Source organism: Drosophila willistoni (assembly GCF_018902025.1).
Source record: "Drosophila willistoni isolate 14030-0811.24 chromosome XR unlocalized genomic scaffold, UCI_dwil_1.1 Seg41, whole genome shotgun sequence".
NCBI lineage: Eukaryota > Metazoa > Arthropoda > Insecta > Diptera > Drosophilidae > Drosophila > Drosophila willistoni.
In genome coordinates, this window is record NW_025814058.1 from 1027704 (window position 1) to 1041659 (window position 13956).

General features: G+C 36.1%; 2 protein-coding genes across 5 annotated transcripts in view; one reads left to right on the forward strand and one right to left on the reverse strand.

Annotated features, from left to right (window-relative positions):
- The first annotated feature begins 2701 nt into the window (after positions 1 to 2701).
- On the forward strand, positions 2702 to 6620 carry LOC6642905 (heat shock 70 kDa protein cognate 1). Its single transcript, XM_015178279.3, has 3 exons — positions 2702 to 2998; positions 3187 to 3406; positions 4769 to 6620. Exons 2-3 carry the CDS (start codon positions 3202 to 3204, stop codon positions 6490 to 6492), a joined length of 1929 nt encoding a protein of 642 aa, XP_015033765.1. The 5' UTR covers positions 2702 to 2998; positions 3187 to 3201; the 3' UTR covers positions 6493 to 6620.
- An 882-nt stretch (positions 6621 to 7502) lies between these two features.
- LOC6642906 (transcription factor AP-2-epsilon) overlaps positions 7503 to 13956 on the reverse strand; it is a 47685-nt gene continuing 41231 nt past the window's right edge. For 2 of the 4 annotated variants that reach the window (XM_047012255.1, XM_015178268.3), the window contains 7 exons: positions 12273 to 12494; positions 11997 to 12164; positions 9998 to 10205; positions 8366 to 8555; positions 8008 to 8272; positions 7772 to 7939; positions 7503 to 7693 (listed from right to left, as the gene is read on the reverse strand). In XM_047012255.1, the coding sequence (XP_046868211.1) occupies positions 7583 to 7693; positions 7772 to 7939; positions 8008 to 8272; positions 8366 to 8555; positions 9998 to 10205; positions 11997 to 12164; positions 12273 to 12494 (1332 nt within the window). In that variant the 3' untranslated portion in view covers positions 7503 to 7582. Of the gene's footprint in view, positions 7694 to 7771; positions 7940 to 8007; positions 8273 to 8365; positions 8556 to 9997; positions 10206 to 11996; positions 12183 to 12272; positions 12495 to 13956 lie in introns of all 4 variants that reach the window. The other 2 variants (XM_047012254.1, XM_015178265.3) reach the window with 1 other exon arrangement.

The window sequence follows — 13956 nt, forward strand, 5'->3', positions numbered from 1 at the left end:
ATGTAGCAAAAATTTATAGGTATTACATGAATATTGATCAAAGAATGTTTAAGAAAATCAAAATGTAAAAAGTTCACAAGTTACAATTTAGAAAGAAGTTCAACATGTTTTTTCATATAGAAGGAAGTACATAATATAGATACATACAAATGATTGTTAAGGTTGTTCAACATTCCATTTTTATGAAATAATTTCTCTTCTTATCTATGAGAAAACTACTAGAAACACTTCTAAGTAAAACGATAGAAAGCGATAGTAAGAATAAAATGAGTTATAAAGTATTTAAAAGCTTTATGAGAAGAAATTTTCATTCCGGGTTCTATACCACAAATCGTGTCGTTCTGAAAAGTTGTAAGTTTTTTGCAATTCTTCAAAATACCAGAAATATGTGTAAAGATTTGAAATAATTCACATTTGGATTTGATTATGAAAGAATTACCTTGTAAGAGTACCTTGAAAACAAAATATGTGCGAATATCAAAAAAGTTGTAGCGAGTTAAATTTAGCTTTCAGTTCAAGTAATAAAATAGTCAAATAATTAAACTTGAAAATCGGGAAACCTTAATAATTATTTATTAGTCAAAAGGTAAATGCTTCAAAAACCTCTAATCATTTTATCTGATATTAAATACCTAATTATACATATACCAAAATTGGGTGAAAGATCCCGTATAATATGATATGACATAGTGGTCTGATCTGGGCGATTCCGACGAGTGTGAAGTACCTATATAAATATATATGAAAAGAGCCTGTTAAATGCAAAATTTCATTAAAAAATTTGAGTAGTTTACATAGACTCAAAAATAGAAAGAGGCAAATATTGTGATACCGATTTTAACTTGACACTTTTGATGTTTACTTTAGCAGTTTTTGTTTGTTTTAGTTCTAAAATTATGGAATTTTGAACAACCTGTTTGCATTTGTATGTGTTTGAGTATGCGGCTTATAAGTTATGAGAAACGACATGTCAGATATAAGTAAATATATGCTGCATCAGTGATTCTATAGCGAAACCAAAACCAAAACCAAAAGATACAAATATATTTCGGTTCTGTGACTAAGAACTGGTCTAAATACATACATATGTACTTACAACTTGTATTTAGATATATGTAGATATAGATGTATTGTATATGTTGAACTTATGATACTCTCCAATCGATTCGGTTTGCCCAGTCAATTTTAGTTTACAATTTTCCCTTACAGAGGAGTTTCAAGCGAATACAATAATTGAGATATGTATGTATGTATGTAAGAATTATTATAATAAAATGAAATAAATATATATGAAATAATATAATATATATATATATATTTACTATATTAAGTATTTGATACCAAGGTTGTTTTAAGTAGTTGATTTTAAATTTATAACGTAAAAGTCTATTGTTTATGACAGTCGTTACCAATACATATATACATATGTGTATACATATATTAAAAGCATACATACATACATACATACTTGTCTATGTATGTTATGTAAAATATACTCTATAAGTATCTATCCAATACAGACATATGAAAAGTAGAAATCATATCCAAAACAAGAGACACAAACAACCATTGTTGAATATCTAAAACCAAACAACAAAACCAAAAAACAAAAAAAAAAGCTTTACATTTGTTTTTGAAATGGCAAATTAAATGCGAACATTTGGGAAAGAATTGGGAATTCATCGGAGGGTGCCATGGGGTAGGGTTTAGAATCCTTCTCCATGCCACTGGTTGTAGATCTTATGTAAGTAATAAAGTAGCAAATATCCAATGGTAGTGAAATACTTATGCATTCACTTATAATACTCTTCGTTTATATTTACTCCAACTTATTTAGATGTCACACAAAGGCTAAAGTGATTTTTCTGATCAATGATGATAGATATACATGAATACATACATAGGTATATATGTATCTATATGCAGTAGGAATGAATGTTCTGTGAAAACGCGAATCGTTGACTTCAAATTTAATTCCATTTTCTTACCACTTCTATTATAACCTTGCAAAAGCTCTTGAATTATATTGTAAAATTTAACACGAAGTCTTATCAAATATCTAAGGCCATAATATTAATTCATTCAACTTTCAAATCTAGAATGATTTTTGCATTTCTCGAAAACAAAAATTTTGATATTTCCTTCTCTTACACTTTTTGTGTTTGGAATGTTTTGAAATAGGAAATTTTCAACCCAGAATGGTATTAGTTGAGCTGGTACACTGTGCGTATACGTGATATTGTTGCAAAGCCTTGGTGATTGCATTTTCCCCCATCTTCTGCAAATATCCTTTATCAGGGGCAGCTGTATTTAATTTAAATAGCTCTTATTAAGTTTAATTTCTCAAGGTTAAGTCTAACAAGGCATTTGGGCTCTTTTCATTTTTTAGTCGTTTCTCTTTGAGAGACTCTTTCTTTGCCTCTCCATCTCTCTCTCGCTTGTATTTAATAGAAAGGCGAGAAAACGAAAACGAGAATGTACTAGAATTCGTGACCGTTTTCTGCTAATTATGTTGAGCGAGAGATTCGAGAGGCAAACTAATTGCAGGGTCTGTTAGAACGCTGCCAAATATATATATATATATATATGCACATATAGATATCCACACATGAATGCAACAAACACTGTTAATGTACAGTCTAATTTGGTGGATTTTTGGTGGCATCTGAGATATGTGTGACAAGAATTTTGGCTGTTGGCAGTTGTCTTGTGGCAGTCGTGGCGCGTTCAGCTTGAGATTTGAATTGAATTTGGAGTCAATCAGCATCGATTGGAGAGAGAGAGAGATAATTCGAGATAGTTTGTGTGGCGATTTCGATCAGTTTCGTTCTTTCGTGATCATAGGTCACATAAACAGCTGACGCTGTGGAGCTGCAAAGAGAGAAAACGTTCGAGTTCCTAAGAGTTTTGACATTTGTGCTTCTCTTTTTGATAATATCCCTGTATCTCTATCGCTTTGCATTCTAACTGTGAGGTCGAATACGGCAAGGGGATTCGGGTAGGTTATTTTTTTTTTATGTTTTCACTTTGATTGTGTAATCACATTTAAGAAAAAAAAATTTCGTTCTCGTTTTCGGATTTCAAAATTTCTTGGTCATTTACATGGGATGCGGCAACGACCTTGACATATGTGCATATGCTCTCGCTCGTTGATGATCGTCGTGGCGGGATCTGTTCTAATTAAAGCCCACAACAGCAAGAATGCCCAAGTTACCAGCAGTTGGCATTGATCTTGGTACCACATATTCGTGTGTGGGTGTCTTTCAGCATGGGAAAGTTGAGATCATTGCCAATGATCAAGGTAATCGAACCACGCCCAGTTATGTGGCGTTTACGGAATCGGAGCGTCTAATTGGAGATGCGGCTAAGAATCAAGTGGCCATGAATCCGAATAATACAATTTTTGGTAAGTCTAATCAAAATGTCCCCACAACCTCTCTCTATCGCCCTCTCTCACACACTCTTTGCCTCTCCGATTCTTTATCTTCTGTCTCTCTCTCTCTCTCTTTCTCTCTTTATGTGCTGTTTATTTATTGTTGAGGTGCATTATTGTTTACTTTGCAAATATTTTCATGAATGGAATGAAATAATAATGCAAATATTTCCCCCCAAAGACATATAATATTGTTGTTTATAATTCGATTTAAATATTTATTTTAAGAAGGTTTCACCCGCTGGCGCCAAAATGCAATATATGTCTATACATATGTCTCTATGCGGGCCTGACAGATAGAAAGTATTTATGCACTTGCCGCCACTTACCCGGGACACCCCAACCCCACCCCCATTCGCACACCTCACTCGACCAAAACTCATTACTTGCCTCCCCCTCAATCACCCATTCGAATCTTCTCCCACATCTATCACTATATAATATTGGTTTAGTAACACGTCCACTTGTTGTGTTGGGGGGCTTTTGGCGTTTTTTTTTTCGATTTCTTTTTCTGCCACCGCCCGGGGCAACTCTCCGCCGATGGCATTCACAGTCGTTGATTTTGGCAGCATTGCCAACAAAAATTTGCCATGTTTATTGGCATAATTTGTGTCAGAAACAAAAACAAAAATCAAGCAAATATATATCCTATACATACATTTATTTAAAATAGGTTTTCTCCTTTTGCATATTCACTGAATATTTACAACTGTTTTAGTGATTAGTGTGTAATATTCAATATCCTTTTTGATTTCAATTTATTTAATATGTGATTCTTTATCAAATATCTAAGATAGCAAAAGCTGAAAATAGGATTCATTTCCTTTGGACTCTTCTTAATAGGCTTATAAATTGTTAATAGAAAAAAAAACAAAAAACACTGGTGCATGAAACAATAATTTGGGAATATATATATATATAATATGCACTATGTTTTGTTCACTCATGACTTTTTGGCATTATTTCTCTTCTTGGATTGCATTGTTGTTGCTGTTGTAGGTCTAATTGAAGACTTCTTTCTTTTTTTTCTTGTACTTTCATTTCAGTCTTAGAGTCTGCTTGAGAACTGTCCGCCTAGCCTTGCCCAAGACCTGCGCCTCAAAATACAATATATATATGACCCACAAAATGTCCCCTAAATTATATATATATATATATATACACATACCAAATACCACAGCCAGTACTCTATAATAATTTATCTGTAATGCCCTCGTTGTCCACACTATCCAATTAGGTTAATAAAGAGAATCCTTTGTTCAAGCCCAATGTGGTTTGGGTTTTTGAATGTTTAAAAGTATATATGTATGTATAGTATTTGTATATGATTTACAGATGCTAAACGTCTAATCGGTCGACGATTCGATGATGCCACGGTGCAAAGCGACATGAAGCATTGGCCCTTCGAGGTGATCTCTGAGAATGGCAAGCCACGTATACGGGTTGAGTACAAGGGCGAGAAGAAGAGTTTCTTTCCGGAGGAGGTGTCATCCATGGTCCTGACCAAAATGCGAGAGACCGCTGAAGCTTATTTAGGTGGTTCGGTTACCGATGCAGTGGTCACAGTGCCAGCCTATTTTAATGACTCGCAGCGGCAGGCAACCAAGGATGCTGGTGCCATTGCTGGACTCAATGTTTTGCGTATCATTAATGAACCGACGGCTGCGGCAATTGCCTATGGCCTGGATAAACAAGGCACCAGTGAACGGAATGTACTCATCTTCGATTTGGGTGGTGGAACGTTTGATGTGTCGGTACTCACCATCGAGGACGGCATATTCGAGGTGAAGGCCACCGCCGGGGACACTCACTTGGGCGGTGAGGACTTTGACAATCGTTTGGTCAATCATTTTGTGCAGGAATTTCAGCGCAAACATAAACGTGATCTGGGCCAAAATAAACGAGCTCTACGCCGTCTACGTACCGCCTGCGAGCGTGCCAAGCGTACCCTTTCCTCGTCTACTCAGGCCACCATTGAGATCGATTCGCTATTCGAGGGAATCGATTTCTATACATCGGTGACTCGAGCCCGATTCGAGGAACTAAACGGGGATCTATTTCGTGGTACCATGGAACCGGTGGCCAAAGCATTGCGTGATGGCAAAATGGACAAGGGTCAGATACATGATATTGTGTTGGTCGGTGGTTCGACCAGGATACCGAAAGTGCAGCGACTTTTACAAGATTTCTTTAATGGCAAAGAGCTGAACAAGTCGATCAATCCAGACGAGGCTGTGGCCTATGGGGCAGCGGTTCAAGCGGCCATTTTGCATGGCGATAAGTCGGAAGCAGTGCAGGATCTACTTCTGCTGGATGTCACACCCCTTTCGCTGGGCATCGAAACTGCTGGTGGAGTAATGACGACGCTAATCAAACGGAATACTACAATTCCAACCAAACAGACGCAGATCTTTACCACATATGCGGATAATCAGCCTGGAGTCTTGATTCAGGTGTATGAAGGCGAACGCGCCATGACCAAGGATAACAACATTCTGGGCAAATTTGAGCTATCGGCTATACCTCCTGCTCCTCGAGGTGTGCCACAGATCGAGGTGACCTTTGACATTGACGCAAACGGTATTCTCAATGTGACAGCGGCAGATAAATCCACGGGCAAGGAGAACAAAATAACTATAACCAATGACAAGGGACGTCTCTCCAAAGAGGATATCGAACGAATGGTCAACGATGCAGAGTCCTATCGCCAGGCAGACGAGCAGCAGCGTGATCGCATCAATGCCAAGAACCAGCTAGAATCATATTGCTTTCAGCTTCGTTCCACATTGGATGATCAGCAGCTTAGCTCGCGGATTAATGAATCGGATCGTCAGACCATTTTACAGAACTGCAATGAGACCATCAGCTGGCTAGATGCCAATCAATTGGCCGATAAACAGGAATATGAGCACAAGCAACAGGAACTGGAACGGATCTGTAATCCGATTATAACGCGACTCTATCAAAACTCTGGAGCGCCACCGCAGCAGTCATCAACTAACGAGGAAGCCTCGTCTGCTGGAGCAGGAGGAGGTCCGACCATCGAAGAAGTCGATTAGATAAATTTACCTTGCATAACATTTATTTTACCTGTTGCTAACCAAGAGTTACCTTTCGGCTTAAAATGTTTGTTAATTCCCTTTTAATTCTCACTTGCTAATAAAAATTATTTCTAGTTCTCCCAAAAGGCTCAAACTTTTTTATCCCATTGTAATAAAAATAATTTTAAAACAATTTATAGGCGAAGTATACCTTGTTCTTCGATCTCGGAGTTACACTTTATTTCTGTAGCACTTGAATATTATTTAGCACTTCACTTAGCACTTTAAATATTTGGAATGATCGCGAACCGGTGAATATAAAAGCTTTGCCAGGTTAGTTCTGTTAACGTTTCAGTTCGCGCCATGTTCAACACTGACCTTGCACTATGCAACACTGAGGAGTTAAGAATACCAGTATTTGTATTTTCAATTTATTTGCGAGTGTAAAATTTACCACTATTTCAAACAAGTGGCGCCTACCTGATGTTATACTAAACAAAAGGTACAAATGCAATTTTATATAAAAGAATGGACCATTGTAAGTAACTCAAGCATTTTAAGTTAACGGGTAATTTTTTTCTACTTATATTTCCCACTATTTTTACAGAGACAATTTTTACAGCTAAGACCTGGTCACACCAAAATCAAATTAATTGAAATTTACCATTATTTTTGAAACCTCAACCCATAAGCTTTAATTTGAATAAACAAAATTGTAATAAACTGCCCCACAATGCCAGGCTTAATTTTAAAAACACATTTTTTATTCATTTTGTGTAATTTTAAAATCTTAAATGTGTAAGTTACTTCGAAAAAAAAAATTGTGAGCATTTTGTGTGTAATAGCATCGACTTTATGCCAACAAGTCGTTGAATTCGTCTAATTTAAATAAGTTAAATGTACGTAGTAGTTATTTGAATGTATAATCGAATTACAGATACTATTATTTAGAAAAAAAAATGCAATAATTTACACTTAACTAAATAAATTAATTTACAATAATTTAATATTTCTTAGATATTGTACCTAGTGTATGATAAGTGTTCCTTAAAATACAATTTGTTTTTGTTTTCATTTCTGGGGCAATATACAATATATAAATAGTCTATCATTTTTTATCGTTGTCAATTTTACTTTTATCCAAGGACGATGATACCATTCCACCTCCATTCGATGGATACAGTTTCTCCAAATAATTTAACGATTCGTTCAAAAATGCCTGCAATAGATAGGTGATATTATTATTCTGAAGTTTCAGTTTCATTTTTCATTTTAAATCTTAAAGACAATGTCTTACCTGAAAAGCATGGAGTACTGCAATGATTGCTGGAGAACCAAACCCATGAGTTATTAGGGAAAAATGTGTCAAGTGTCGTTGCATTGATGGCTCTAACAGATGCTGTGACCGTGTTCCGAAATGTGTGGTTCTGTCTTGGCTTAGGATCTGCATTAACTCTTTTGTTATCTATCAGTTGAATGGAAATTTGGAATTATTAGAAAAATGGAATGGAATATTTTCTCCGCCTCACTTACCTGTTGCGAATGAAGAATGAGTTCCTTCCTTCTGTAGGAATCCTGGGGCTCAGTTTGATGGCGTACAATGTATTCGGCCAGCTGTCTCGCCGGGAATTCGGTTTCGCACACAAAATGAAAGTCCTTGGCTAAATGGGTTGCTTCTCCTTCCACCAATGAGGTGAGTAAAGTTACATTTGCTGCTTTTCGTCTGCCGGCTGGTAAATTTAGGCCAATTTTTTCCAACTTTTCCCTCAAGAGTCGTCCACCGTTCTTGCTCTTTGCCCTGATAGAACACAGCACGAGAAGAAATCGATGCAATGCAATGCTTTAGTTTTAAGATAATAATTCGGTTTAGTGCCAAGAACACTACACTTACCTCCTAAGGACTCCTCCCAGCAAGGAGGCATTCAAGCATTCGGGCGGTGACAATCGGCGCTGTACTTCCGCAATTGTGACTTTGTATTTCGATGTGCTGGATAAAAGACTAAGGCGACCAGGAACTGCACAGAATACTTCGCTAGGCGAACCCGAGCCAATGTTGGCGGCATCCTTCCCACTTTTCATGCCTGTGAACAACGCGAAAGGTGGTGAAGGTGAATCATTAAATTTTTGCCCATAAGAAAACTCAAAATACACAGAAGCAGCAGCAGCAGCTCAATGTAAAGGAAATATATTATTTATTATTATTATATATTTATTTTCATTTTCTATTCTATTTTTCGGCTCCTCATTGTTGCGGAACGACAAAGTGTAAGCAGTACACTGCATCGGGATCATTTTACCCTAATCCTGCCAATTAGAGGTGTCAGCTTCAACGTCACAATACACACACACACATACACTCTCACATACACTCACACACACACTCACTTCATTTGTTCCCGAGGGGTTGATTATGCCTTGCTCTTTGGGCGTTTTTATGGTTCCGCCTCAAATACAAATGCAGTTTTTGTAGTTCATCAAGACCCAGTAACATACAACTTACAATTATTCACACATACATACATATGTATATATATAGGTACTCCTTTAATAAGATTCTTTTGGCTATTCATACATCGATCCATATATACATATATAGTTTGTATGTATCCTTTTTCCTCAGACCATTTGTGGTGACAACAAACGCTTTGCCCAAGCTCTCTCAATAACTTCAACTCATATGTTTGTATTTTGCAGGAGAAGGAGAAGCAACTACTTTAATTTCCTAATATTTCCTGTATCTGTTGCATATAGACTACAAGAAATGATAAATAGGATAACATAAGTTGAGGCGTAAGTCTCATATCGAATCACGGGCAGGACCGCATCTTAAAACGGAAACTACTTGGGAAACAGCAAATTGTTGCCCCGAGGCCTCACTTGCCTAAATCAGCGACATTAGTTGCAACGATGAGGCCAACACATATCGCCAAAAATATCTCATATTGTAATTGATTACCCCATTTTAATTTTAATTTTAAATAACTTGGTAATCTTGCAAAGAATTTAGTAGTATGAAGCAAACTTAAAAATCTCGATGTTCCGCAGCGTTATATGTTCTTGATCCTTGAACAATAATTTGGAATTTGAGTGTAGAAAGGGTATTTTAACATTATCTATCTAATCACAGGAGATGAAGTGGTTTAAGACAATCTTTTCATGATTCATGATCAAATTTCGGATATAAAATCTATTATCCTCTAATCCGCTTTTTCTTATGTGATGTGTTTTTCCTCTTACAATGTCTTTAACAATAGAACTATGACAATACTGATCATTTAAATATCTCATCGAATATCAATATCGCAACTAAACTTGTTCCACTTATTTCATTCAAATCATTGAAGCACAGCAAAAACCCGTTTTGGGCATATCACTTTCCCAAATAGAAAGATTTCCCAATTGAAATTGGTAAGTTCCAACTCGCGTATCTATTAGATACGTTTGCCAATATCGAACTTTTTTATTAGGTATTATTATTTTAAAGCTGCATCTACTTTAGATTTTGAAGTGCTTATTAACTTACTCTTTATTAAGGGAAGATCTGACATAAACGCCACGTTATCATCAAGAGCGGGTGCTTGAACATCATCAACGGCATTCTGTAGGGCTTGGTGTAACGCCAGCGATTCATGTTCATGTCCTAGCCTGGTCCCATGCGCAGCTCCAGCAGATAGAGCAGTTCCATAATCGCTTCTTCTATCTGTGTATGGAAATCCATGAGACAGTTGAGTCTGTAAGCAAAACAAAAAAAAAAAAGAAACATAATTATATTTCTCATATGAGATCAATTGTTTATTTAATATAATTAAAGGGAAACCTCTCGATGTGTTAAGCTAAGTCGATTGCGTAAAAAACTGTCCTTGAATAGGATTATAATTATGTTGTTCTAAAAATACTTAACCAGGGTTAGCTAATGACAAAGATGAAACTCATTTTGTTATGGCAATTTTATATACATCTAGACTTTGATCATAATTGAATATTAAAATAAAAATCATGTTTAACCTCTTAAGTAAAGAAAGTAACTAAGAAGTGTTTTATACAAAAACTGAAGGAAAACCCATGTTCATTTTATGGTATTAAAATATTGTTAGTTGGACAACTTTTCCTTTGATAATAAATAATCACTGAAACTCCTAAATACAGTCAAGCTTCTATACAGTAAACACTTTTATATAAAAAACATATACCTAATTCTCCTTAGTTTTGTAGACACAACTTTTGCAATCCATTTTCTAATCGAATAATATATACATAATAAAGTTTTGATTTCTGATCATTATAGCTAGATTACACTGTAGTTTATTTATGAAAAATAAGCCAAATGATTGCATATGTTAAATCATAGAAATATTCCTGAACTTTCGGGTTGAATTCGCTTGAATCATTTAAAGTGAAATTAAAAAATCTGTTGCAAAAAATATGGATGGAAAGGGGAAGTTTAACTCTCGATTTTTATACATATTTCTGTGTGTTTCTATGTGTTCGTGTGTGTGTGTGTGTCGACAAATCTGTCAAATTATGGCTACATTATTGCGTTAATAAACAAAAGGGGGTTGGTTAAGGGCAGCACAATTGAGAGGAAGAAACAGCGTCGAGTGGTATTGAGCCAATCCGAGAGCTTTATGGCAATTATGTGTGTGCACAGAGGCCGAGGACCGAGGACCAAGGACCAAGGACCGAGCGACTTGTAGCCATATCCATACCATTACCCTCCGACTATGCTGCTGCCCTACCCCCACCCCACTCACATACTCCCTGTGTGTGTGTGTGTGCGTGAGCCCTCTTTAGTTTACAGATGCGCAGCACAACCACTGGCTTTGGCTTTGGCTTTGGCTTTGGCACCGGCATTGCCACAGCCAAGGATACGCCTTTCCAAACCGAAAAACGTTGCAAATGCCACACAATCGTTGGTCTTTGCCGGCTTCTTGCCTCTTTCATAAACAAGGGACGGCATATCTGTTCTTTTCCTTTCGGGTTTCCTTTTTTTTTTTTTTTTGGTTGTTTTCTTCTTTTTTGTTTTTCAAATGAAACTCTTTACCTCTTAGCTAAAGCAGAGCCAAGAATTTTCATCGTTGCTGCTGCTGCTTGCAAGACGTTTTCCCGAAATCCCAAAAACATTTTTAACATTTTCCATAGGATGTTTTCATTTTTTATAATTCACTTGAATGGAATTTGTTAAGAAATAACTTCGACAACTTTTCAAGAGTTGGGGGAGGGAGGGAGGTTTTCTACGTCTACTACTACTGATGCTGCTTCTGCTGTTCTGCTGTTGCTGTCCCCGTTTTGTTTCGTTGCTTCTTTCGGAAATGAAGTATGTTGCAAAATATGCAAGAGTAATGTGGTAGACAAAATTGTTCAATTTAAAGTATGGAAAGATGGGATGCAAGATGATGAGCAGAGCAGAACAGAGCAGAGTAAACCAGAAAATGAAGTGGGTGGGGGGTGGGGGTTAAGCAAGAATATTTTCTTGGACTCACTACGACTAATATGGTCTTTAATTGGGTGGAAGTTCTACTCACAACATGTCCTTGTAGCTCAGCCTCTCTGTGAGTCCTGTGGATTCCCAGTTGATCTTGCGTCGACCTTAGGCCAGCCAATTGATTGTAATGATGCAGTGGCGCATGATGCAACGATGACAAGGGCTGGCCATAGGGATCCGTGCCCAGATATTCAAGTGCACCATGATTCTGTAAATATCCAGACATCTAAATAATATTGGAAATTGCAAAAAACCAACAAAACAAAAAAAAGGTATATCTATGTAGATAAAGTGTTTTGCTCTTCAATTGACTTACCTGTTGCTGAGGAGGGCTTTGAGTTGAGTGATGGAAGGGTGGCGGAAAGTAAGGAGGCTGAAAATCGGACTGAAGTGATTGATGATGCATCGTTGCCGCCGATCCATGGGTATTACTATGGCCGGATGCCGGACCGCCTCTACCCACGTGCCCGCTCGAGTGGGTTGTGTAAGCCGGACTACTGCTAGACAATCCTAGACTCCCATGACCACTAAGGCGTTCCTGTAAATCAATTTGTAAGCATAATGTTATATTAATATTATATAATAGCAACTATGTATACGGTTTATATACTCTATGAGACCTATTGTTCAAGAAACTTTGATTGATTTTGTCAACTTAATTTGTAAATTCAGTATTGATGTAGAAAGTATTTACTTTCATTCATTCATTTCATTGAAAGGTTAATATAAAAAAAAGTAATCGATTATTTTATACATCATCCGATGACATTCAAAAAATTATTCCAGTAATAAGACATTTAACATATCTAATTTAACTGATCTCCAAGGCAATTTTGTTAGATTTTTAAGTTTTGTTTCAGTTTGATTTGGTTTTCAGGATGACAAACCAAATCAAGGCAAGTCGGTAAAGTAATATACTCCTTAGAGTCTTGATCAATCCAGTCTTGTCTCTCTGCTTATCCCTACATAGACCTTTAATATCATTCGATTTGACTCAAGTTATGCCCATGGCTAGCCCTGTTATCAATTAAAATGCAACAAATCCTTAGTTCCAGTAAACATTTCAGACAGGACCGAATGTAGGGGCAGCTTTTGTTTCTTTTTGACTTTGGGGTACGTTTTAAAGTCTTTTTAAAAAGGCAACAAACCAAACTTTTGACATAGAGCTAAAATAAGAAAATAATATTTTGAAAATATCTCAACCCCTGATACCCAAAAGTATCCCTCGAAACTTAAAAAACTTTAAATTTATTCACTAAACATTCGATCTCTTAATATTGATAGAAACAAACAATTTTGGATAACATTTACACCAATTTTTAGAATAGAATAATATAAACTTTGGGAGATCAGCACCCGCCGGCTATTTTTACTTTCCAGTAACGAAAATTCAATATCAAATTCAAGTTTTGTAATACGCTGAATTGAAATGGCCATAACAGTTTGTGTAACTGGCCAAAACGCATAACAATCTTTAGTTTTCTGTTGAAGCGGTATATCGTGTGTGCCGGAAGAGATTAACTTTCTCAAATTAATTTTATATAAATAATAAATTTTAGGCATTAAGATAATGTTTGTGTAAAGGTCATGACCTATAGTTTATTATTAATTATCGACATGTGATGAAGTAGTTGAAATGGCATATAAAGAGATCTTACCGCCAAAAAGTTATTCTAATACTATATAATCATCGATGGACTGATCCATTTTCCCAAAATAATTATATTTTAACTTTTTCTAACAAGTATCTATAATGAATTTGTGTTGCAAGAGTTATTAAAGTGGTAACTGATCAAGTTAATAAACGAGACCAAATGTGAAAACTAAAAAATGCAGAATTTTAACTTAAATTTTATATGCAATTGTAAATTTTAATATGTATAGTTTTAATTCCACAGTCGCTTTTTGAAATTTCTGTCCTTTAGGTTCATAGATCATAGAATATATTTTCCGATTTGGTTGAAATCAAAGGTAGAAGTTGACGTTGGCCTAACTAAGCC